The following is a 24,598-nucleotide window of genomic DNA, read 5'->3' as shown; positions in this document are numbered from 1 at the left end:
TTTATATCCCAATCCTTTTTGACCATTAGCAGATAAACAGGGACTATTTTCCTGTTAACAGGCTATTTTAAAATATCATTAAAAACAAATTGTATGCAGTTGTATATCCTGTTTCAGTTGTATATCTAATTATATGCCACATTCTTTCAAAAAATTGGCTTTTCATTCGGTTGTCTTAAATTTGGAAGACGAATGGTAACCATATCTTTATGAAGATCACAATTTTGAAATGTTACATGTTGAGTGAGACACTGAAAGCTGTGTTTATTTTTTCAGTGACTGATTTTCTATGTCCATAGATGCTATAAAAGTTGATCAAAGATCAACTAAAAATTCAATTACAGTATTACAAATTCAACTGCAGGTACCAATATTACATTATTTGACAGGGATAATAAAATGAGCAAAGAGTGGAAATCATAGACAATAACACTGCTTTCTCAATTAACAGAAAGGATTCATAACATATTCCTTAATGGTAGATGCGATTTGTAGAGAATGTGGAAATGAACTATTGAGAAGTCCACCTGCTGCCCCAGACTGAGGCACATTAGGGTGGTTGTGGGAGGAGTTATATTTGAGGGTTCTACTTTTCCTTAGGGTATTAAAATACATGTCCTGGTTTGTTGTTTTTGTCATTAATTTCTCTTCTTCAAATAAAAGAATTAGGGGAGAAAGCATGGAAAAGAAACACATTAAACTTCCGGAAAAGTTAACAGAAGCTTAAAAATAACAATTTCCAAAGAATCATTCTCTTCTTGGTATAGAGCAGAACCTGTCCTAGCTGCCTTAACTTTTTCTACTCATTGGTAAAGAGAGTGATTAGTAAGACCAGTGTATTTGATATGGCCACTTGAAAGAAAAAGGCTGTACTACAAATACCCACCAAAATAGATTTTCTCTCACCTTTCCCTCTGCCCTCAAGGAGACAGTTAAAACAAAACTATGATAGCATTTGGTGATTTCCCACAGGAGTACTGTCAAACTTTTAACAGAGTATTGCTGAATCTTCAGGGAAGACCTGTAGAAAGTTGAAGGCCGTGAGTGAAATGAAAGTAGTTTCAGAATTAGAACTTCTTTATGCTTTTTTTCAGGCGTAAGTGCTTTTGTGCTGGTTCAAGAGTAGAAAACACTTGCTTATATTGCTTACACCATCAACAAAAAGAATTTCAATATAGTGAGATTTGTCACATTTTAGCAAAATTTTTAAAAAGGGTTGAGTGTTAAAACATTCTGACCTTTTTAAAAAACATGCTTCAACACATGTAAAAGCTGTAAGGGGACTAAAAATACATTAAAAAAGAGGTGGTCATAATAAAAAAAAAAGAACACTTTTATACATAGGATTTTATTTTGCACTGCTATAACAATTTCATTATAGACCAAGGGAGAAAAAGAAAAAAAGGATAAAACCACCACACTGAGTAAATTACTAAAGCTTTTCTACTTTGTAACAGTATTTTTCCATCTGATAGATTTATTGTCATATCCCCTTCAAAACAGACAAGATGCTTACCATATTTAAAGATTATAGAGGTTGCCACCGAAAGAAAAATTTTACACAGTCACTGTACATCAAGGTTGAAAAACTGTCCTGCATGAAAAATATACTTAGAAATCATGTGAATAAAAGAAAAAAGAAAACATTATTGTGTTTAAGGAAAGATTAAAGTCCTCATAATGTGCCATCGAAATGTGGATACTCATTCTTCTTGGAGTCGCTAAGATGTAGGAATTTCTTGCTTCTGCCCTTTTCACTCATTATACTGTGTTTTTCTCCAACAATATTCGTTAAGGCAAACAAATCCTTTTCTGAAGAGGTCTTAAGGAAATTGTGGACAAAGCAAACTTTTGGCATTAAAACAGGTTAACATATACAAAGCCTTTAGTAATATACATTAAGCATATTTCTCTTGGACTAGTGACAAGAAAAGATGAACATGCTTGTTAACAATGTCAAAAAGTTTAAAATTCAGTGTCCAAGCAATTCCTAACAATGCTTCTGTAGCTTTAAGCTCTAAACAGTATAGAATTTATGCAAATGCATTAAAGAATTCAAGCTTGGCAAATTACACCCAAGCAGGTTATTAAACTATATATACAGAAAGTAAATGATAAATACAGAATTAAAAGAGTCCTTCTGTTCCTTATAGCCTTGAAAATTGACAAAGTTTTTGAGGACAGTTCTATAATATTAAACATTAGGTAACCACAGGTGTTGGGAAACCTAACTACACAAACCGATTTAAAATACTCAAGATGACTTTGTAGTGTTTAATACAATTCAGTTCGTAGTTAAGGGCACAAGACAACATTTAACAAAAATAATCACATCAATTGACCTAGAAATCAAATGCAAATAGATATGAATACAATCTCCAAAATCTGTCTTTTAAGTGAACATTAACCATTTATTCAAAGTTATACAAGAATTTGAAGGATTAAAGTCTTCTGTGACATAAAGCCATTTCAAATAGTTTCATGTCTCAGCTGAGCAGGAGGAGAGGGGGTGAAAGAATAAGTGAGTAGGCCCCGTTGGGCAGCTAGACAGTAAAAACAGACTCAACAGCAGCCGCCCCCAGCCTGCTGTCCTCCCTGATTGCCTGCATGTGTTGCATTAGTAGCAGCATGCTGAGGGCCAATTTTAATGCCATTTGCCTGAAATAAAAGAGAACAGAACAATAAATATGACCAGACACAACCAGACGATACAGTTTAACTAGATTTTTTTTTTTTTAATTTATTTATTATTATTATACTTTAAGTTGTAGGGTACATGTGCATAACGTGCAGGTTTGTTACATATGTATGCTTGTGCCATGTTGGTCTGCTGCACCCATCAACTCGTCATTTACATCAGGTATAACTCCCAATGCAATCCCTCCCCCCTCCCCCCTCCCCATGATAGGCCCCGGTGTGTGATGTTCCCCTTCCTGAGTCCAAGTGATCTCATTGTTCAGTTCCCACCTATGAGTGAGAACATGCGGTGTTTGGTTTAACTAGATTCTTAAAAAACTCATTTAATTCTTTATAATACAATTTTATCAAACAACTGAGAAAAATACAGTAAGTAGATTTTAGCAACAATTAAAACAATCTCTCTTAAGGGCTGTTCCTTCCTTTTAAAAACACTGTGGAAATGTTCCTGAAAGTAATTCTTTATCATACCAGGTTCGGGGTAAACAGATATTGGATAATGCTGCTTTTCAGGAAATTCTCGTAATGCAGAAATCGTTTAAAATAATTATTGCAAGTAATCTTTAAAGCATAAAAATATCCAAAGTCCATGCTGCTTTAATACAAGGTAAAATCTTTTCACTAGACAGTGTTTCTGTTCCATGTTGAATCAGCTGTACAGGCTAAGGGCATATGAGTGTTCTGTGTCATCAATAATTTCTATGATCCCCAAAGACATGGCAGCTTGCCAAGAACCCACACACAGAGTAGTTCTTTCATTCATCAAACTCACACTTATGTCTTAACCCTCACTCCCTCAAGTGGATTTTACCTAAAAATACAACACTTTGAGAAAAGTAATACAGTAGCTTCAGAAATTAAGCTCTTAAGGAAACTTTACGTCACAGTAAATCTCAGATTTATAGTGCTTGGCAGTTGTTCTGCAACAGTAGTAGCCTTGGGGTTTCTGGCACTAGCTCAGTATTGACAGCAGCTGATGTGGTTTCTTTTCGCTCTTTTGACTCGTCTTTAATAAAAAGCATGCCCTATGGCTCATTGGTTTTGCCCCCTCTGGGCTGGTAGCAACTTCTTGAGGAGTCAAGGAGTCAGCCTTGGCATTAGGCCAAATAAATAGCACGGCCTGTTGGCTCCTGACAGCACATTACAATCAAAGCTGCATAAGGCACAGTAAAGCAGTCAGCTACTATATGAAACCAGACAGAAACAATGAATGTACTCTTTCAGATAGAGGCCCAATTACTGTTCAATTTATATGGCATTAGTCTCTGAATGGTGTCACCTTTAAACTAACTCAAGAAGTACTATCATATAAGCGCAGAAGATAGGATTGAGAAACTATATTACTCCAAATTAAACAATGAAAAAATCATGTACTTTTTGGAAACCTTAGGCAAACTGCTGTTTGTTTTAGCAGAGACTACTGAAGTAACAGAGAGCCTCATTAATGTGTGGGATGAGACAGACATACATAATGGCTTTCTAACACAATGCTTTTCTAAGTGCAACTGGGGAGAAACCAGGGCTTTTCTTTCAGAAGCCAGAAATCTTAATACAGAATGGCAAAAATATTTATGTGAAAATAATTACGCTACATCCACATAAACATTTTGAAATAAATACAGATAAATGCAGAGTGGGGATGTGGGTCAAGTGATGATCTTTGGTGAACACTGAAATAGATGCTTCAAAGCTTTACATTTTATCCTAATAATGTTGACCAAAACAGTATGAAAATAACATTACAAAAAACCCTATGCCAAATGCCAATTATATATATACACACACACACACACACACACACAGATATATATATTAATTTAGTCTCCTGAAAACATGCTATGCTATATTGGGAGTAATTTCCAAATTTGGTATTTCCCTCTTTCATACCAGATAACAGAAAGCATCTTGCATTAGTACATAGTACATGCATTTATATACCAGAACATTATTCCCAAAGCAGATGACACCATATGGTCATGTGGATAAAAGTGGATTTTCTTTTCTCTTTGGGGGATTTATATTATTTTGCATTGCTTGCAATGAATGGATAGGGTCACTTACTTTAATCCATTTCCATAGATAAAGTGTTGTTCTACTAGAACATATTTAACTACTATACCACATATACCAATTTTTCAGTTGGATGATTGTAAACCAATGGTGTTAACTGATTATCATGATTGATTTTAGGATTAAAAAAATTATAAAACAATGAAGTGAATTCTAAATTAATATTGACCAACAATATTTATATGTATATACCTCATTATTAATGTCAAAGACTCCTTCTTGAATTTTTTCATAAATTTCTTTTGCTGTATTAATAAATGCCTGAAATATAGAGAAATTGGTTCATATTATATAAAACCAAAGCAATAAAATAACATTATATATGCTCTATAGAATATCATAATGTTCAACATATGAAAGTCAGTTGATGTAATACATATTCATAAAGAACAAATAAAGATCATTTTAATATAACATATTAATAAAGAACAATCAATGTAATACATTATATTAATAAAGAACAAGCCCACATGATCATCAATAGATACAGAGAAAGCATTTGACAAAATCCAACATTTCATGATAAACTCAACTAGAAATAGAAGGGAACTCCTCAACCTGATCTAAAGAATGGCATCTAAGAAAAACTATACCTAACATCATATTCAAAAATGAAGGCTGAAAGCCTTCCCCCTAAGATTAAGAACAAAGGATGCATGCACATGCTAATTAGAATTACAAACAGCATTATTCACAATAACCAACAAGTGCAAACAACAGAAATGTTCATTAGTCAATAAAAAAAAAATTGGGATATTCAATTAGAATATTATTTGGCCATAAAAAGGAATGAAGTACTGATTCATGCTACAATGTGGATGAACCTTGAAAAACTGTGCTAAATGAAAGAAGGCAGACACAAAAGGCAACAATACTACAACTCCATTTATATGAAATGTCTAGAATACGCAAATCCATGGAGACAGAACGTAGATTACTGGTTGCCAGAAGCTAGATGGAAGGGAAAATGGGGAGAGAATGCTAATGAGTATGAGGTTTCTTTTTGGGGTAACTAAAATGTTCTGGTATTAGATAGTGGTGATAGTTGCATAACTTTGTGACTAGACTAAAAACCATGGAATTGTTTGTTTACAAACATTTATTTATTTTTGAGACAGAGTCTCACTCTGTCACCTAGGATGGAGTGCAGTGACGTGATCTCGGCTCACTGTAACCTCCACCTCCCAGTTAAAGAGATCCTCCTGCTTCAGCCTCCTGAGTAGCTGGGACACAGGTGTGTGCTGCCACACCCAGCTTATGAATTGTATATTTTAAAAGGATCAATTTTATGGTATGTGAATTATATCTCAAAATAAAACATCATGACCATGAGAGGAAAAAAGAATACTGGAATATGAGAACAGCACATAGAGAAAAACACATATGTAAACTGCATAATCCTCCATGTAAAAACTAGCTTACTTTTGGAGAATACAGGTCCACACAGGGCCTTTTTTGCCATGATAATATATTATTTAGTATATAGTTTAAGAGAGCAAAATTAAAGGATGCTTCTGATAAAGAGATAAAAGGCAGCTCAACTTCTTTGCCATTAAATTGTCAAAATAAAAAACTAGTGTTGGAATACTGTAGATCAAATTAAGCCTATAAATACCAAAATTTATACACAAGCATTCTCTATGTAAAATATTTAGAAATTCTATATAAATATTACCAATGCTATAGAAGGCATATACAAACTCTGAATAGGCTCTAAACTATCAGATTTGACAGATCACAGATAACAGTACCAATCAATATAGTAAAGTCCTCTTCAATTAGCATTCTATAAAAATTCACAAAAGAAAGCTATACTCCATTACCACTGATACAGACCTAATTCAAAGTTTAAAAAGTAAACAGGATTCATGGAGAGGAACAAATCATACCTTTCATCTTTTCTACACTGGAAACATTTGACTGCTGAACTTGCCATCAGAGCTTTTGTTTCCTAATTAACAGGACTGATATGTTTTCACCTTTAAAGGCCTTACAGCTCCCCAGAGTAATCAATCTACTGCAGCTCAATTACTGCACCAAGCACACACCAGTCAGTGAAGGAGATTTGAACGTCTGCGGCAGGAGCACAGAGATATGAATATGCATAAACTCTAAGTGGCTGATCGAATCATCACAGAGGGTCATGAGAATTTGCAGCAAAATAATGAGAAGAATTAATCACTACAGATTCACAAGGCACTTAGGATGCAAGTGCGCTTTTCATGTATGTGCTGGAGCTAAACTGAAGAGGGAACTGGCTTTCAGCCAAGTATGAACTGATTCACATTCTTCAAAATTGAGGTTATCCCTATAAATAAGGAAAAACTTAACTTTATTTCCAATAACACGTCAATTACTGTGATGGCTTCAGAAATCAAGCTAACTAAATACTGAAGTCAACAGATACATAAATTCACAGGGCTGGAGGTGCTTCCAGGAGCATCCACATGTGCACATTTCACTACAACATTACATAGAACTACAAGGCCCCATAAGTGAGTTATACTTCATACAAACAAGCACTTTTATACTACAAAAGTTATTATTAAATGTGTCAATTTACATAAAAATTGCATTTTTGCCCATCTGGTAATAAATCACTTTAAAAACGGGCTTAAGAAAGTGATGCTATATAAAATTTCATAAGTCACTACTAATTTTATTACCTAAATAGTAATGAATACTTTATTAAGCACTTTTAAGCATAGTTGTACCAGATGAACTGAGGATGTACATACAGTATTTTTTATCTGAAAGGCATGCAATTAACTTCATTATAACTGAAATATAACAAATAGTAACAAATAATCTTTGGATAATGCTACATTACTTGGTCGTTCAATCTCTGATTACACATTACAGACAGTAAAATCAAATATTTTCTACCTCCTAAGCATATTATAGAGGATACAATACAAATGGGTTTTATATACTTCATGACAAACATTAATATTTAATATATATTACTAAGTGATTAATGACTAATTTTAATGAGTCCTTGGTGTTTGAAACCCAGCCTGACAAATGTAGACATTAATATACCTGTTTTAAAAGTATGTGGCTATTTGTAATAACACTAGGCTTTGCACAAACATACAAACAATAAAATACGTGGCTATGGACTTTGAAACTGCTGAGTTCCTAAATATAATGAACATTAACCAAATACTATCAAGGCTTATGAGGTCAAATAAAAGTTCTAAGGTAAGAGCCTTGGGTATCACAGACAAAATCTCCTCCACTTAAGATGCAAAACATTTCCAAAAAGATGAGAAATATATATGTATACAATACATTGGCTGGGATTTTTAAAAATTGATCATTTCACTGTATTCATTAAATATCAATACCAAATAAAAACTTTTTAAGGTATGGATGTTTCTAATCCATCTTCAGATCACTGCATTCCATATATATATATATATAAAGTACAAAAATACATTTTAAGTATTGCTTGGTAAATACCTCAAGGCAGTACTAATGTTCTTCACAGAATTAGTTTAATTTGAATGGTTAAGCTATTCCCTTAAAAATACCTTATCTATAGATATTCAACATATTGTAGTTTTGAATCTCTGGCACAATACCTAAAATAGCATAGGTACTTAAACTGCCTTTGTTAAACTCAATTACCCTTAGCAAGGAAATACCTACAGGGTAAGGTAGGCTTACATGAAATTGCTGGTTTCTTTTTGCTTATGTGCATCTCTTTGGGGGCAAGTTCTTTTAAGACTTCATTAAGGGACAAGCAGGAGGCAAAACTAGTAGGTTTTAGAATAGGAAAAAATATTTGTTGACGAACTGATGTCAAATGACTTCATTTGTTTCAATGATTTCATTGTTTGCACCATGAAACAAACAATGTCTAGGCAGATCCACGATTATGAAGTGTAAACAGATTTCTCTGCAGCCAACTGAATTTGGTGCTCCTCCTGCTTCCCCATGTGGCAGGTGCTCTGTTGCAGTATCAGAAGCCTGCCTCTCTCATTTTATCACTAGCCCTTCATTTTCCCCAGGCTTTAACTGGCACGTTCAGTCCTTTACCTTCCTTTTCTTCATTAGCCATTCATTCTCTTGCTTTCCACCTCAAACACTAATCTTTCAGTGTTTGGCAGCATTTAATCTGAATGATACTGATAATACCTAAACTTATGGCAAAATTTCAGGGACTTCAATAGCACAGTTGAAACAAACGTAACCACAAAGGGCTATAAATGTGTTGTAATTCAAATAAACATTCAGTAAATACACATGTTAATGTGTATCTTGCATATCACTGACATTTAGCCAAGGGCACCTATTAAACTGCTGTCACTGGCCAGGCTCACACCTGTAATCCCAGCACTCTGGAAGGCCTAGGCAAGAAGACTGCTTGAGGTTGGGAGTTTGAGACCAGCCTGGACAATGTAGTTAAGACCCCTGTCTCTATTAAGAAAAAAATTGTTGCTACATATTCAGAACTTCTGTAGGTACCATGGAAGATACAAAGATGAGGAAAACTATTGTTGCTGAACAACAGGAACCATTTAGGTAGGAATAAAACCATTTAGTTGGCAGAATTCTAAGCCCAACGGCTCAAATCTCCATAAAGATGGAAGAAAAAAACTTTCTGCACTGATAGGAGAATGCAGGGCAGGATTAAGGCAGGTCTCATGGATATTGTGCTAACAGGACCTTTAAAATAGACTGGAGAGAATGGAGGCAAAGGAGAACATAAGATACCATTTTATTTTTATTATGGTTGGACAGTTTTTAAGGCAAAATATTGAAAATAAATGGGCTTCAACAGAATATTTAAATTACTTCCTTACGTAACATGCTGCCACCTGGTGGCAAGATAAAAATTAGGTTAAGACCAGTATTTTGGACAGTTTAATTATCTTGAACAGATGCTACATAGCAGGGTATCTTGTAAACAAGTGACTTTTAGTTCTTAGAACTGAGAAATATGAGGTAACTAAAATGTGGTTTAATTTTCTTCTCAACTGCTAAAAGTCAATGCTATGAACATTACAGGTATCCATTTGCCTAAGTTAATAATAATATATACTAAGTACTTACTATGGGACAGTCACTATACTGATTTATGAAGGTTTTCATTATTTCTTAAAAGAAATTCTAAGTATGTAAACAAATAAGAAAACTAATGTTAACTTTCTTTTGCTTTCAAGAAAATCTATAGTTGTGGGATGAAGTTAGACCTTTAAAATGAGCAGAATTACTGAGAGCTCTAGAACCAGGCTCTCCAGGACCAAACCCCAGTGCCACTTCTTACCAGCTGTGTTGCTCTGGAACCAGTGCTTAGCCTCTCTGTAAAATGAGGATGATAATGTGGGAAGTATGTGCTTTTTTTTATGTTCAATTACAACTGCAACATAAACAAAACAAATGAAAATTCCTTTGACTTGTATTAAAGGTAAGTGATCCTAATAAAGGAAAGATAAATGTAGCCTACTTCATAGGATTGTTAGAAGGGTTAATGTAAAGCTTTGAAAACCATGCTTGACATGTAGTAAGCACTCAATAGGTGTGTCAGCTGTTGGCATGAACGTTTGGATGCAAAGACACATGGGGAACAACAGGAGAAGGGAGTACGGGTGCTAAATGTGTATGTGCCCTGCAGACACTACAGATTTAAGGAGAGAAATGGTGATCAATGCTCTACAGTCAATTCAAATATCTTGATTAAATAGAGCTAAACCTTAAAAAAGTGAATTGGCAACATATAATGTACACACTGAGCCCCCCAAAATAAATTTAATAAGACTTAGATATTGGGCAAAAATAGGAGAATCCGGTGAAAAGGACAGCAGACTAGAATTTCATATTAGGGAGTTTAAATAAGAAACTTCTTCAAATTCTGTGACTTCTTCAAATTCTGTGATTCTATCTGATTTAGGGTCAGTGAAGAAAAACTCACACATCATCCAATAGTGGCTTTTAAATCGTATTTCAAGGCAATTCTGCAGGGGCCACCTTTTGGAATGAGATGGGAGTAGGGACTGCCCTGTGGAGGGAGAACCTCTGCCTCTTCCCCACCTCTTTCTTTAGCATCACTAGTTCCAAAGTAGAGCTGTTGTGCTGTTACTTCTCTCATACAGTTTCTTTGTGTTTCACTAGAAGGAAAAGGGCCATTGCTAAATCTACAATCTATAATTTTCTCATTTTGTAGACATGACTGAGCGGCAAAAGGAGAAACGACTTGCCCAAGACCACACAAAATTATAGCAGAAGCAGGATTAGAATCTAATATTCTTCTCACTACATATATCTTTCCTTTATTATAATCAGTTATCTTTAATACAAGTCAAAGGAATTTTCATTTGTTTTATGTTGCAGTTAAAATTGAACATAAAAAGCACACACTTCCTATATCCTTTAAAACCCTTTTAGCTAGAAATTATATTGGATTTCTAGGATTATTTTTGGGAGTATATAAAATTTGTATTATTTACATCTTTTGTCTCTTTCCTACCCTTTACAAAAATTAATATCACTAGTATCAATGTTAACTAAAGGAAAGTAGGGAGCCTAAACACATCTTAATTTTAGCAGGGAAATAAAGAGGGGAAGCAACTAGAACTATTTGATTAGAAAGGTTTGGGGAATATGGCATTTAAGAATTTGCTGTTCCTAGAAAACCAAATACCACATGTTCTCACTCACAAGTGGGAGTTGCACAATGAGAACACATGGACACAGGGAGGGGAACATCACACACCGGGACCTGTCGGGAGGTTGAAGAAAAGAGGAGAGAGAGCATTAGGACAAATACCTAATGCATGCGGGGCTTAAAATCTAGATGACGGGTTGATAGGTGCAGCAAACCATCATGGCACATGCATACCTATGTAACAAACCTGTATGTTCAGCACATGTATCCCGGAACTCAAAAAAAAAAAATAGTTGTTTATTTTAGGGTTTGTTGCTGCAGCATAATATAGCAAAAGCTGAGCAATGCAGATGAGTAATTGGTTTTCTATGTAAACTTAATAGTTTTAAAAATCATAATTATTGCAGCATTTTACTCTTCAGTACCGAGTATACTAAACTAACGATTAACATTTTGTAATTCAAGTGATGGACTTAAACTTAGCTCATGAAGAAAAATTTCACTCCAAGTTATTCTTAGAATGCTTATCTATATTCAAAAGTAAATATTAAAATATTTTCAATTAAAAAAAAGAATTTCCTGTTCCTACTTTCTGTCAGAGGTAACGTAAAAATGTTTGATTCCTTAGCAATTTAGTTCTTCCATTTAATAAGCATTTACTGAGTGCTTGATTTGTACCAGGCACTGAGGACACTCAGGTAAGTATGAATACCTTAAATCTCAAGGATGTGGTATATAGGATAGATATGAATCCAATACGGGAACATAGAAGAAAAACCTTCAGTTGCTTAGATGAGTAAGGTGGCGTGACCACTTCTGAGAGAGGAAAGTCCTTCAAGGGAAGGCCTGAAAGGTAAACTCCAACTCATTCATTAGGAAAATTGAGGGGAAGAAGGGCATTCTGGACAGAGGAGAAGATTTTAAGTTCAATTCTGTTGGAAGCTGGGGATAGCCAGGAATGTGAGACAAAGTTTGAGATGTGGCCCTATAGGCAGAGGAACCCTGAAAAGGTAGCAAGCAGGCAAAATGAGAGGAGTTTGGAGAATGAATCACAAGGGGGCGACGCTGGCCACAGGGAGACTGAGGAGTCCAGAGCAATAATCCAAGAAAGAAATGAGGGCCTGACCAATTCAGATGGTGGCAACGAGAATGCATGGCACAGCTCAAACCTAATATCCGTTGTGAAGAAATTAACAGGACTTGGTAAGTGACAGGGTAAAATGGTGATATGTTTATGGATGACTCCGCTTTTGGTTTAAGTGATGAGATAAAAGGGTATACCATGAATTGAGATAAATTAAAAAGGAAGGAAATCAGTTTTCAAGGAAGGAATGAAAAATGTCTTTTAGACATGTGGAATTCTAATACGTTGTACACATGGGAAAGTCTTGGTAGATGGCAATCTATGTAATTGTGCACCTATATGGGGATATAAGCTACAGAAATATGTGAGTGTGTAAGTGTATGACATGCATTTATTAGCATAATTTTCTTGGGTAATGTTTAGCCACCCTGGTTTAGAAGTACAGAAAATAGATGCAACTTTCAAAGTCAGAGTTTGGATCATCTATGAAGTTCCGGGGATGATGGCCAAATTAGAGGTGAAGAAGCTGATGCCAGTCAGCCAAGTCTACCAAAATGTGGAAGAGAGTGGTAAATATTTATTAAACTAAGCTATCCTCAAGGGATACTGGAAAACTGCTGAGGAAGGCCAGGTCAGATTTCCAGTGAAGTCCTGTGGTACGCATTCATGAGCTTAACACTCAGAATCGGTTTAAGGGTGCAACAAAGCCTTCAGTTTACAACCTCATTACAGCTATATAAAAATACTCATTCCACCACTTACAACAAAGCCCAAGACAAGATGGTCCCTCAATGCAAATGAAGTCTACAGACTTTCAAGTACTGAGACAGAATGCAAGTATTAGCAAGGGGCCTTGAAATTGGTAGTCTTCCTAGTTACTAATGTCTTAGTAAGTCACGTGTTCTCTCTGGACATTAAAATTCATCTATCCTGTCAATTTAGGTGGCTTGGTGGGTTACTGCAACCTGTCTTAGGGTTAGCTGGTTGTATTTTCAGCTATTGTCTTGATGGCATCTAGTACTTCAGCAGCATAAGCATAAGGCTTCTGGGAAGGGTGGGGGTTTACCTGGCCTGCCATTATGACATTAACATCTCTCCATCTGAAAAGGCCTTTTCAACCCACAAAGATTCCAGGCAGCTACTGAAGGAAGAAGCACCTGATTAGAGGCCAATTTGCTCATCTGGATTTTTTTTTTTTGGAGACACAGGGTCTCCCTTTGTTGCGCCAGCTGGAGTGCAGGGGCATGATCTCAGTTCACTGAAGCCTTTCCCTCCTGGGCTCAAGTGATCCTCCTACCTCATAGCTGGGAGGACAGCAGGCGTGTCCCACCATGCCTGGCTAATTTTTTATTTTTTTGTAGAGACGGGGTTTTGCCATGCGGGCCAGGCTGGTCTCAAACTCCCGGCCTCAAGTGATCTGCCCACCTTGGCCTCCCTAAGTGCTGAGAGTATAGGTGTGAGCTACCATGCCCAGCCTCATCTGGAGTTTCTAAAATCTCATGTTTTAAAATGCTTGGGCAAAGATAAGGTTTAGGACAGAATTCCACCTACATGTAACAAATGGGACCAAAGCATAATCAGAATGAAAGACTAAAGGAAGAAGAACATCGTTGAAGCAAATATATACTTACTCATCCAAACTTTTGTTATCTAACATGTGGGGGTTGCAGAAATGACAAGAGTCTGTGTCTTTAAAGAACTCAATCCTTATGGTGGGCTGACATGACAAACAAGTGCAATGATATCATGCCAAGGTGAATTCATGCCCAGGATGACACAGGAATGAGTAGAAGAAAAAGTCTATCAATTCAGATGCTGTGTGTGGTGGCTGGTGGTGGAAGGAAGACACGCTGGTGTCATGGAACACACTCCAGAGAAGGGATCAGACTTGACCATACCCTTGGAGGATCAAGTCGGAAGGAAGGGCATTTCAAGTGCACAGAATACTTTTTTGTGGAGAAGGAGAGAGAACACTGTAAAGCTGATCGACTCTTAGTTTACTATGGAGAGCATATGGTGTGAAGGGTTGGCAATCAAAGCATCCTGTATGCCAAGCTAAGGAGTTTGATGCTGAAGCTGTGGGGAACCACTGCATGGTTAATAAAATTGGAGAGAGACATTCAATCTTCATTTTTAACAAGATCCCAGAGGTCACAGGGTAAAAGGACTGAAAAATGAAGACAGGAAGTCCAATTAGGATACAATTATGACAGAGGACAATTTAATAGGAAGAAACAATAACAGGTGAAAAGTGATACGTATTAACTGAATAAATCAATGTGAAGGGGTAAGAGAAAGAACACTATAGAATACAGAAGATTTGCAGACTAGAATAGCGAAGGGCTGTCAGTTCAGTTGGATGTGTTAAATTGGAAAGGTGTGAAGATCACTCAGCACAACTGTCTAGGCAGCAGCTGTCAGGGTGGAGCTGAACATACAGCCTAAAAGGGTACCTGAAGTAACAGACTTAGGTGATATCTCAAAGTGGAAAAAAGAACTGGTAAAGAATATCTGGGGAAGGCCAGTGAGGTGGGGGTAGGGGTAGAGGGACAGAGGGACAGAGGGAGAGAGAGAGAGAGAGAGGGGGGAAGGGGGAGGAAGCGAGAGAGAGAAAATGGTGTCATGGAGCTAAGAAAGTTTACTGAAGAGTAGTCAAAAGTATCAAATATTCCCAAAGGACTGTTTAAGCTAAAAACAGAAAAGCAGAAGAAAAAAAAAGCTATAATTCTTGCTTTTTGAGTGCCTATACAGTCATTGCTGTTACATTTTCTTCTAGCCTTTACGTATTATGAATATGTTTTTATTATTCTTTTACTTATTATCTATTTTGCAAGTTTTCTTTCATGCAATTACTTTTTTATAATAAACTTTTTCTAAAAGTAAAAATAAAAACCAAACAAACCCAGAAAAGTATTTGTTACGTGTGGCTTTTAGGAAGACCAGGATGACTCTGGCCATGGTGGAAGAAGTCAGACTATGAAGAGAAGTGTGAAAAAGAATAAGGAAATGGAGACAGCTCTTAATAGAAGCCAGAAGGAAAAACATTCAGGAGAAATGGAGTGAAAGTATTTTATAAGATGGCTGAAACTTAATTACATGCTGGGAGCCAAGAATCAATAGAGAAGGAAAGGGTGAAGATAATGAGATGGCTTGAAGCAATAACATCTCTGAGAAAATGGGAGGAGACAGCACTCCGCCTGATTCTTCTGTGACAGAACAGACTGGATTCCTCTACAGCTTCTGTATCTCCTCAGAGTGTGACCCCTGGATCAGCAGGATCTACATTAGTTGAGGGCTGGTTACAAATGCAAGCTCCCAGGCCACAGCACAGATCTACTGAAGCAGAATCTGCATTTTAACAGAATTCTTAGGTGATCTGTATGTACATTAATACTTTGTGACGCTCTGGTCAAAAAGACAACTGACTTAGGTAGGTTGGGCATGTGGCTCATGCCATAATCCCAGCACTTTGGGAGGCTGAGGTGGGAGAATTGCTTGAACCAAAGAGTTTGAGACAAGCCTGGGCAATATAGAGAGACACTGTCTCTACAAAAAAAAATCTTAAAAAATAAATAAATAAATAAAAAAGACAACTGACCTGAAAAAAAGAAAAATCTTATGAGGCATTCTTAGTTTAGCTTAAAAAAAAAGTAGTCTCCATGCACCCACCACAAAATATATGTGACCATGAAATAAGAGAGTAAGCAAAATAACACAGACATCAGTCCATGGTATGTTAAGAGGTGTTATGCATCCCCCCCCCGATTCCAATTTTAGGCATTTCAGAGACTTTACAGGAGCTCTTCCCATCACAGGCCTGGAGGCCTAAGAGGGAAGAATAGTTTTGTAGGTCAGGCCAGGGCCCCACCACCCTGTGTTGCCTCAGGACACCGCTTGTGTATCCTAGCCATTCCAGCTCCAGCTGCAGCTCAGTAGAGCCCAGGTATAGCTTGGGCAACTGTTAGAAAAATTTGCTGACTTTTTAAAATCCAGATTTCCCAAGTATTATTTGTGTATACAATAAATATCTATGTGGTTATATATTAGTGTTATGAATGTAGTATATGATAGTACTCTCTCTATGATCCTGTCTTAAGAAATTCTTCCCTCTAAGTAATACCTAGTTTAGGAAGACTAGGGCATTTTATTTTTATGCTCTTTGGAAATAAACTTCAAAGTGTTGCCTTGGGTGCCATTTTACATTTAAGATACTAGTTCAAGATAGGCAGCATAAATCCAGGTAAGAGCAAAACAGTTGGAATATCAGAGGTATAATTAAAGGATCTGGGTACCAATATCATCTGGACAGATACTAAAACATTTAAGAGTATTCACTGCAGGATTTGCAGGTCAGAGGCAGCTCCAAAGATTAGTACTTCCTAGTCTTTACTTTCTCCTTGCTCAGGGCATCACTGAAACGAAGCGTTTTATATACATGTATTAGTTTCTTTCACCTATGAGTCTTTACTCCTTCCCAGCTCAGGGCGTCACTGAAATGAAGCATTTTGTTTGTTTGTTTGTTTTCTAAGACGGAATCTCTGTCGCCCAGGCTGGAGTGCAGTGGTGCGATTTGAGCTCACTGCAACTTCCACCTCCCTGGTTCACGTAATTCTCCTGTCTCAGCCTCCTGAGTAGCTGGGACTACAGGCACAAGCAACCACGCCTGGCTAATTTTTGCATTTTTAGTAGAGATGGGGTTTCGCCATATTGGTCAAGCTGGTCTTGAACTCCGGACCTCAGGTGATCTGCCTGCCTTGGCTTCCCAAAGTGCTGGGATTATAAGCGTGAGCTACCACCCCCAGCTTGAAACGAAGCATTATATATATATGTATTAGTCCCTTTTGCCTATGAGCCTGTAAAATAAACAGCTAGTTACTTTCAAGATACAATGGGGACACAGGCATTGGGTAAATACTCCCATTCCAAAAAAGAAAAATTGGCCAAAAGAAAGGGGCTACATACAGGTGCTATACAAGTTCAAACCCAGAAGGGCAGTCACCAAATCTTAGAGCTCCAAAATGATCTTTTGACTCCATGTCCTACGTCCAGGGCACAGTGGTGTGAGGGGTGTGTTCCTAAGGCCTTGGGCAGCTCCACCACTGTGGCTTTGCAGGGTTCAGACCCCACTGCTGCTCTCACTGGCTGGCACTGAGTGCCTGTGGCTTTTCCAAGCGATGGGTGCAAACTGTTGGTGTATCTACCATTGTGGGGTCTGGAGGACGTGGTCATCTTCTCATGGCTCCACTAGGTGGTGCCCCAGTGGGGACTCTATGTGGAGCACCAAGCCTACATTTTCCCTCTGCACTGCCCTAGAAGAGGTTCTCTGTGAGGGCTCCACCCCTGCAGCAGGCTTCTGCCTGAACATTCAAGGTTTTCCATACATTCTCTGAAATCTAGGCAGAGGTTCCCAAGCCTCAACTCTTGGACTCTGTGCACCCACAGGCTTCCCACCACATGGAAGCCACCAAGGCTTGTGGCTAGCACCCTCTGAAACAGTGACCTGAACTGTACCCGGGCCCCTCTGAGCCACAGCTGGAACTAAAGTGACTGGGATGCAGGGAGTAGTGTCCCGAGGCTGTGCAGGGTGGTTGGGTCCTGACCCTGGCCCTGACCTACAAAGCCATTCCTCCTTCCTAGGCCTCTGGGCCTGTGAGGTAGGGGCTCCTGTGAAGTCTCTGATAAATGCCTTCCCCCATTGTCATGGCTATTAGCATTTGGTTCCTTTTTACTTATGCAAATTTCTGCAGCCTATCTGAGTTTCTCCTCTGAAATGGGCTTTTCTTTTCTACCACGTGGCCAGTCTACAAATTTATCACCTTTATGCTATGCTTCCCTTTCAAGTCTAAGTTCTAGTTTCAGGTCACTTCTCTGCTCACACATATAAGACAGGCTATTAGAAGCAGCCAGGTCGCATCTTGAATGCTTTGTCGCTTAGAAAATTTTTCTGCTAGACACCTGAAATCATCATTCTCAAGTTCCAAGTTCCACGGGTCCCTAGGGCAGGAGCACAATGCAGCCAGGTTCTTTGCTAAAGTATAACAAAAGTGACCTTTGCTCCAGTCCCCAGTAATTTTCTCTTCTCCATTTGAGACCTCCTCAGCCTGGACTTCATTGTCCAGATCATTATCAGCATTTTGCTCACAGTTCAAGCAGTCTCCAGGAAGTTGCAAATTTTTCCTCATCTTCTGAGCCCTCCACACTCTTCCAACCTCGTCCCATTACCCAGTTCCAAAGTCATTTCCACATTTTGAGGTATCTTTATAGCAAACCCCCACTTCTCAGTACCAATTTTCTGTATTAGTCCTTTCTTACACTGCTATAAAGAAATACCTGAGACTGGGTAATTTATAAAGAAAAGAGGTTTAATTGTCTCATGGTTCTGCAGGCTGTATAGGAAGCATGACGCTGGTATCTGCTCAGCTTCTGGGGAGGCCTCAGGAAACTTACAATCATGGCACAAGGCAAACGGGGAGCAAGGCACTTCACATGACCAGAGCAGGAGAAAGAGAAAGAGGCGGGAGGCACTACATGCTCTTAAGCAATCAGATCTCGTGAGAACTCACTATCATGAGAACTGCACCAAGCAGTATGGTGTTAAACCATTCATAAGAAACTGCCCCCATGATCTAATCACCTCCCACCAGGCCCCACCTCCAACAATGGGGATTAGAATTCGATATGAGATTTGGGCAGGGACACAGATCCAAACCCTATCTGTCTGTCTGTCTGTTATCAATCAATCATCTATTTTTCTTTCTTCTCTTCCCTCTCCCTCTCTTTCTCTCTTTTTAAATAGAGACACGGTCTTGCTATGTTGGCTAGGCTGGTCTTGAACTCCTGGTGTCAAGCAATCTTCCTGCCTCAGCCTCCCAAAGTACCAGGATTACAGGCATAAGCCATGGCATTTTGAGTCATTTTTAATATTAATATCATAGCATCATCCCTCCTATTACTAAGTGAATAAAGGGGATTCATATATTATGCTGAGTGGGTGCTTCATTTCCTTGAGTTGAACTGTGTTTTATTATTCTAATTCAGTATTTCTCAATCTCAATACTGCTGACATTTTGGACCAGATAATTCTGTGTTATGAGGAGCTATCCTTTGCATTCATTTACCAGGTTGCCTCTTTTCCCCCTCAACAGATCCTTCTTGGATGAAATCATAAAGCTGATTAATAGGAAATCTATAGATTAATAGTAAACTTATTTCCAGCAACAACACAGCTAGTGCTGGAACAAAACAGTTGTTATCTTGTGCTGTAAATTATCCAGTCCCTTATAGGGAACTGTAACAGTTAAACTTCATGGTGTCCACTTGTATTACAGTAACTGGGCCTTGGTTAAAATGTATAAATAGACTACAGCACAACATCAAAAGGAAACAGATCCAATTCTAAACATCATCAATGTGCCATTTATATTTAACCTTAACAAATAATAATAGTCTAAAAAATATTTTAAGAGAGTTCCCTGTGCATTAAAATTTCTCTACACATGGTTGCCAAGGATCAGCTGGGATGTGAATAATTCTCAACAGATTATAAAAAAGAGGATGATGACCTTCCCTGAAAAGTCCAAACACCAACCACCACTGTCACTAGAAAACGGGAATGTGTCATTAGAATACCTGCCTTATTCTTAACCCATCACATGATCGGCTCTCACAGAAGAGAGTCCTCCAGAGAGCAAGCTGAGGATAGATCCTGTCTGAGCCCATATCAGTTTCTACCCACTGTGCTAAACTGCCTCTCCCATACAGCTCTGCTTATTCTCCTAAGGAACAAAAGGATAGCACAGTTAGGCAAATCTGAGTCCTTGAAAAGCAAAAACGTAAGGCACAGCACTTAGAAAAACTTCCCCATAATTACTATAATTGCTGTTTTTTCCAAGTCCAAGGGTCAACCTGATCAAGAATCAATGGGCCATGCATGCCTAACATTTACCTCCTTGGATCTAATTCTGCAGGATAATTCTTGCTTAAATCTCTGAGTTAGTATATTGTAATATGTCAGCTGCATAGTTTGGTCTTGGCTCTCCTGTCATAGGAACTGATGGTGAATGCCTATCAAAAGGCAGATACCAAGTAAGTACTGGTTTAGTTCTCCTCTTTCCTACTTCTCTAAGGAGAAAGAAATCCTTTTGTTAATCTTCCTTGATCCCGAATAAAGAAACTAAATACTTGTTTTCCAACATTACTTGTTGAATGAAATAAAAGGGATGACACTAAGACTTTATATTAGATATTAAGCAATTACTGCTTAGTTATATATGATAATGGTATTGTATTATATTTTTAAAAATTACTTATACTGAAATATTTATAGGTAAAAATATTTCTGGCATTTGCTCAACAGATGGGATATAAGACTCAAATTGTCTACATGGTGATAACCTCTGAAACTAGATGATGTCTATAAAGGTTTAGCTTTTTAAGTGAGAGTACTGATTATGTTAATTTGAAACAGCAGCCTTTCCAGGCACAGTGGCTTGAGCCTGTAATCCCAGGACTTTGGGAGGCTACGATGGGAGGATATCCTGAACCCAGAAGTCTGAGACCAGCCTGGGCAACATGGCAAGACTTTGCCTGTACAAAAATACAAAAAAATTAGCTGGGCATGGTGGCACACACCTGTCATCCCAGCTACTTGGGAGGCTGAAGCAGGAGGATCACTTGAGCCCAAGAGGTTGAGGCTACAGTTCAAACCACTGTACCCCAGCCTGGGTAATAAAGCGAGACCCCATCTCAAAAAAACAAAATAAAACAAGGCTTAACGACAGTTCTATCAACTTCATTTTGAGCCTACCAAAATGCTTTGATATATATGATGTAGAAAAATAAGCTAAAGAATAAAAGTGTATTGTCCAAAAAATGCCTTTTACTTAAAAATCTGACACGCAGACATTGTGAATGAATGCGGCTTGTTTTGTTTATCTTCTAACCAGGACTTTCTTATTTCATGTTAGCACAATTTCATCTTTAGCTACTTCTGAGAAATGTTAATTAAGAAAGTCTATGCATAATATGCTGGGCGTGGCAGCTCATGCCTGTAACCCCAGCACTTGGGGAGGCCAAGGCAGGTGGATCACTTAGGAGTTTGAGACCAGCCTGGGCAACATAGTGAAACCCCGTTTCTACTAAAAGTACAAAAAATTAACCAGGCGTGGTGGTGCATGCCTGTAGTCCCAGCTACTCAGGAGGCTGAGGTGGGAGAAGCACTTGAACCTGGGAGGTGGAGACTGCAGTGAGTTGAGATCGTGCCAATGCACTCCCGCCTGGGTGAGAGCAACACTCCATCTCAAAAAGAAAAAAAACCAAAACAGACAATAAAGTCTATGCACCATAAAAATTAATTATTATTTGTTAGGCATGTGCTAAACATATATGGAGGGAACTATTTGTATAAAAATTTGCCCTGTGCAGAAATGCGACATAAAGAGCTCTTGTGAAAAAGTCATATCAGCAAAAATTTAATAATTTGAAAAAGAAAATCTGTATTTCTCAAGAATTCATAAAAATACCAACAAGCTCCTATAGCCATATTCCATATTCTAACATTAGTATTTTATTGTGGCTGGGAGGCTTCTTCCTGATGAATTTTCATTTTTAAAATTGTCATCATGGTGTTAAAGGACTGAATTTAATTAGTTTAAGTTGGATGTACACAGTTATTTTTTGATTAAACTTTTTAAGGTAATTATAGATTCACATGCAGGTGTAAGAAATAATACAGAAGAATCCCGTGTAACATTTATGTAGTTTCCCCCAGTGGTGACTTCATATAAAACTATAGTATTAATACATTGTTACAAAATAATTTTATCATTTCAAGAAAGTTACATAGATGGGATAATACAGGATCAACCTTTTGAGAATGGCTTGATTCATTAAGCACAGTTCTCTCCAGATTTATCCAGATTGCTGTATAGTATCTGTACTTTCCCTCTTCTTATTGTTGAGTAGTATTCCATGGTATAGAGGACCACACTGTAACCACACAGCCACTGAAGTGTCGTTTAACCCAATGTCTCTGGTCTGTTTCCAGTTTTTGGCCATTCTGAATAAAACTACTGTGAACATTTGTGTACAGGTTTTTGAGTCAACCTAAGTCTTCATTTCTCTGGGATAAGTGTCCAGGGGTGCAACTGCTAGGATGTATGGTAGTTGCATGTTTAGTGTTTAAAGAAACTGCCCTTTTTCCAGACTGGCTATGTTATTTTACATTCCCACATGCAACGTAAGAGTGATCTGGTTTCTCCACATTCTCTTCAGCATTTGGTGTTCTCAGTATTTTTCATTTTAGCCTTTCTGACATTCTGACAGGTATGTGGTGATAGCTCATTGGGTGTTTTTCTTTCTTTTTTGAGACAGGGTCTGTGTTGCCCAGTCTAGTCTCAAATTCCTGGGTGCAAGTGATCCTCCTGCTGCCTCAGACTCCCCAGTAGCTGGGATTACCGGCTTACACCTACCAGGCCTGGCTCACTGAGGTCTTAATTTCCACTTCCCTAAAGGCTAGTGATTTCAAAGATCTTTTCTAGTGCTTATCTGCCATTTGTAGATCCTTTTCAATGAAATATCTGCTCATATCTCTCTTGCCCATTTTGTAATTGCATTGTTTTTTACTACTGGGTAAAATTACTCAATACTTATGAGAATTTTTACTTCTAGCCACTAGTCTTTTGTTGGGTACTTGGTATGTAAGTATTTTCTCCCAGTCTGAAGATTTGTCTTTCCATCTACTTATACGGAGTCTTTAACAGGGCAAAAGTTTTTGAAGCCGAATTTATCACTTTTTCCTTTTATGAATCATCCTTCTGGTGACACGTATGCCAATGCTCAGATACTGAAATTTTTGGGGTTTTTTTCTCCCCTAAAAGATAAATACGTCAATATTTTACACTTAACTCCAGGATTCATTTTGTGTTAGTTTTTTTAAGGTGTGAGACTTAGGATGAAGTTCATTTATTTTGCCTATGGATTTCTAACTGCTAGAGTTCCATTTGTTGAAAAGGCTATCTTCTTCCATTTAACTATTTCTGAACCTTTGTTAAAAATTAGTTGTGCCTATTTGCATGCATGTTTCCAGGTTATTTATTCTGTTCCATTGATCTATGTGTCTATCCCTTTACTAGTATCACACAGTCCTGATGATTAGCTATGCAAAACTTGAAATCAATGGATGGATTCATCCCATTTTGTTCTCCTTTTCTAAGTTGTGTCAGCTACATTAGTTCTTTTGCCTTTCCATATATATTTTATAATAATATTGTCTATATCTATAAAACATCATACTGGAAATTTGATATGAATTGTGTTAAACATTTATATCAATTTGTGAATAAGTGACATTCTACAAGATTGAATATTCCAAACAGTAGGCATAGTATGCCTCTCCATTTATTTAGATCTTCTTCTACTTCTTTAATCACTGTAACTAGTTCCGCAGTTTTCAGAGTGTATGGCCTGCACATGCTGTTTTTAGATTCACACCTAAGTATTTCATTTTTTGTGTGCTTAAAAATGATGTATTTTGAGTTTTGGCATTCATGTTTTCATTGCTAAAATATAGAAATATGACTGATTTTTATGTCTACCTTGTATCCTGCAACCTTGCTGAACTCACTTATTAGTTCATTTTTTTGTTGTAAATCCCTTGAGATTTCCTACGGAGACAATTACATCATCCACAAATAGAACAGTTTTTATTTCTTCCTTTCTCAGTTGTATGCCTTTTATTTCTTTTTCTTTTTTTTTTTTTTTTGCTTTACTGCACTGGCTAGAACTTCCATCAATATGTTGATTAATGGTGAGAACAGACATTCCTGCTTTGTTCCTAATCTGAGGAACAAAGCCTTCAACCTTTTGCCCTTACGTATAACATTAGTTGTGGGGTTTTTTTCGGTGTATGTTTATGTGCTCTTTAACAAGTTGAGGAAGTCCTCTTCAATTCCTATTTTTTGGAGAGTTTTTAAACATGGATGGGTGTTGAATTCTGTCAAATCGTTTTTCTGCATCAACTGCTATAATCAAGTGGTTTCTCTTCTTTATCTTACTAAATGGTGGAGTACACTGATTTGTTTCTGAATACAGAGCAAGTTGCATCCCTGGAATAAACCCCATTTGGCCATGACGTA

General features: G+C 37.5%; 1 protein-coding gene across 3 annotated transcripts in view; it reads right to left on the bottom strand.

Moving 5' to 3' along the window:
• Positions 1 to 239: 239 nt before the first annotated feature.
• Positions 240 to 24,598, bottom strand: part of RAB2A (RAB2A, member RAS oncogene family) — a 104,067-nt gene continuing 79,708 nt past the window's right edge. For all 3 annotated transcript variants that reach the window (XM_025393149.1, XM_025393152.1, XM_025393150.1), the window contains 2 exons: positions 4,960 to 5,028; positions 240 to 2,658 (listed from right to left, as the gene is read on the bottom strand). In XM_025393149.1, the coding sequence (XP_025248934.1) occupies positions 2,563 to 2,658; positions 4,960 to 5,028 (165 nt within the window). In that variant the 3' untranslated portion in view covers positions 240 to 2,562. The remainder of the gene's footprint in view (positions 2,659 to 4,959; positions 5,029 to 24,598) is intronic.

Source organism: Theropithecus gelada, chromosome 8 (genome assembly GCF_003255815.1).
Source record: "Theropithecus gelada isolate Dixy chromosome 8, Tgel_1.0, whole genome shotgun sequence".
In the NCBI taxonomy this organism is placed as follows: Eukaryota; Metazoa; Chordata; class Mammalia; order Primates; family Cercopithecidae; genus Theropithecus; species Theropithecus gelada.
This window is presented reverse-complemented; position numbering and strand designations above follow the sequence as displayed.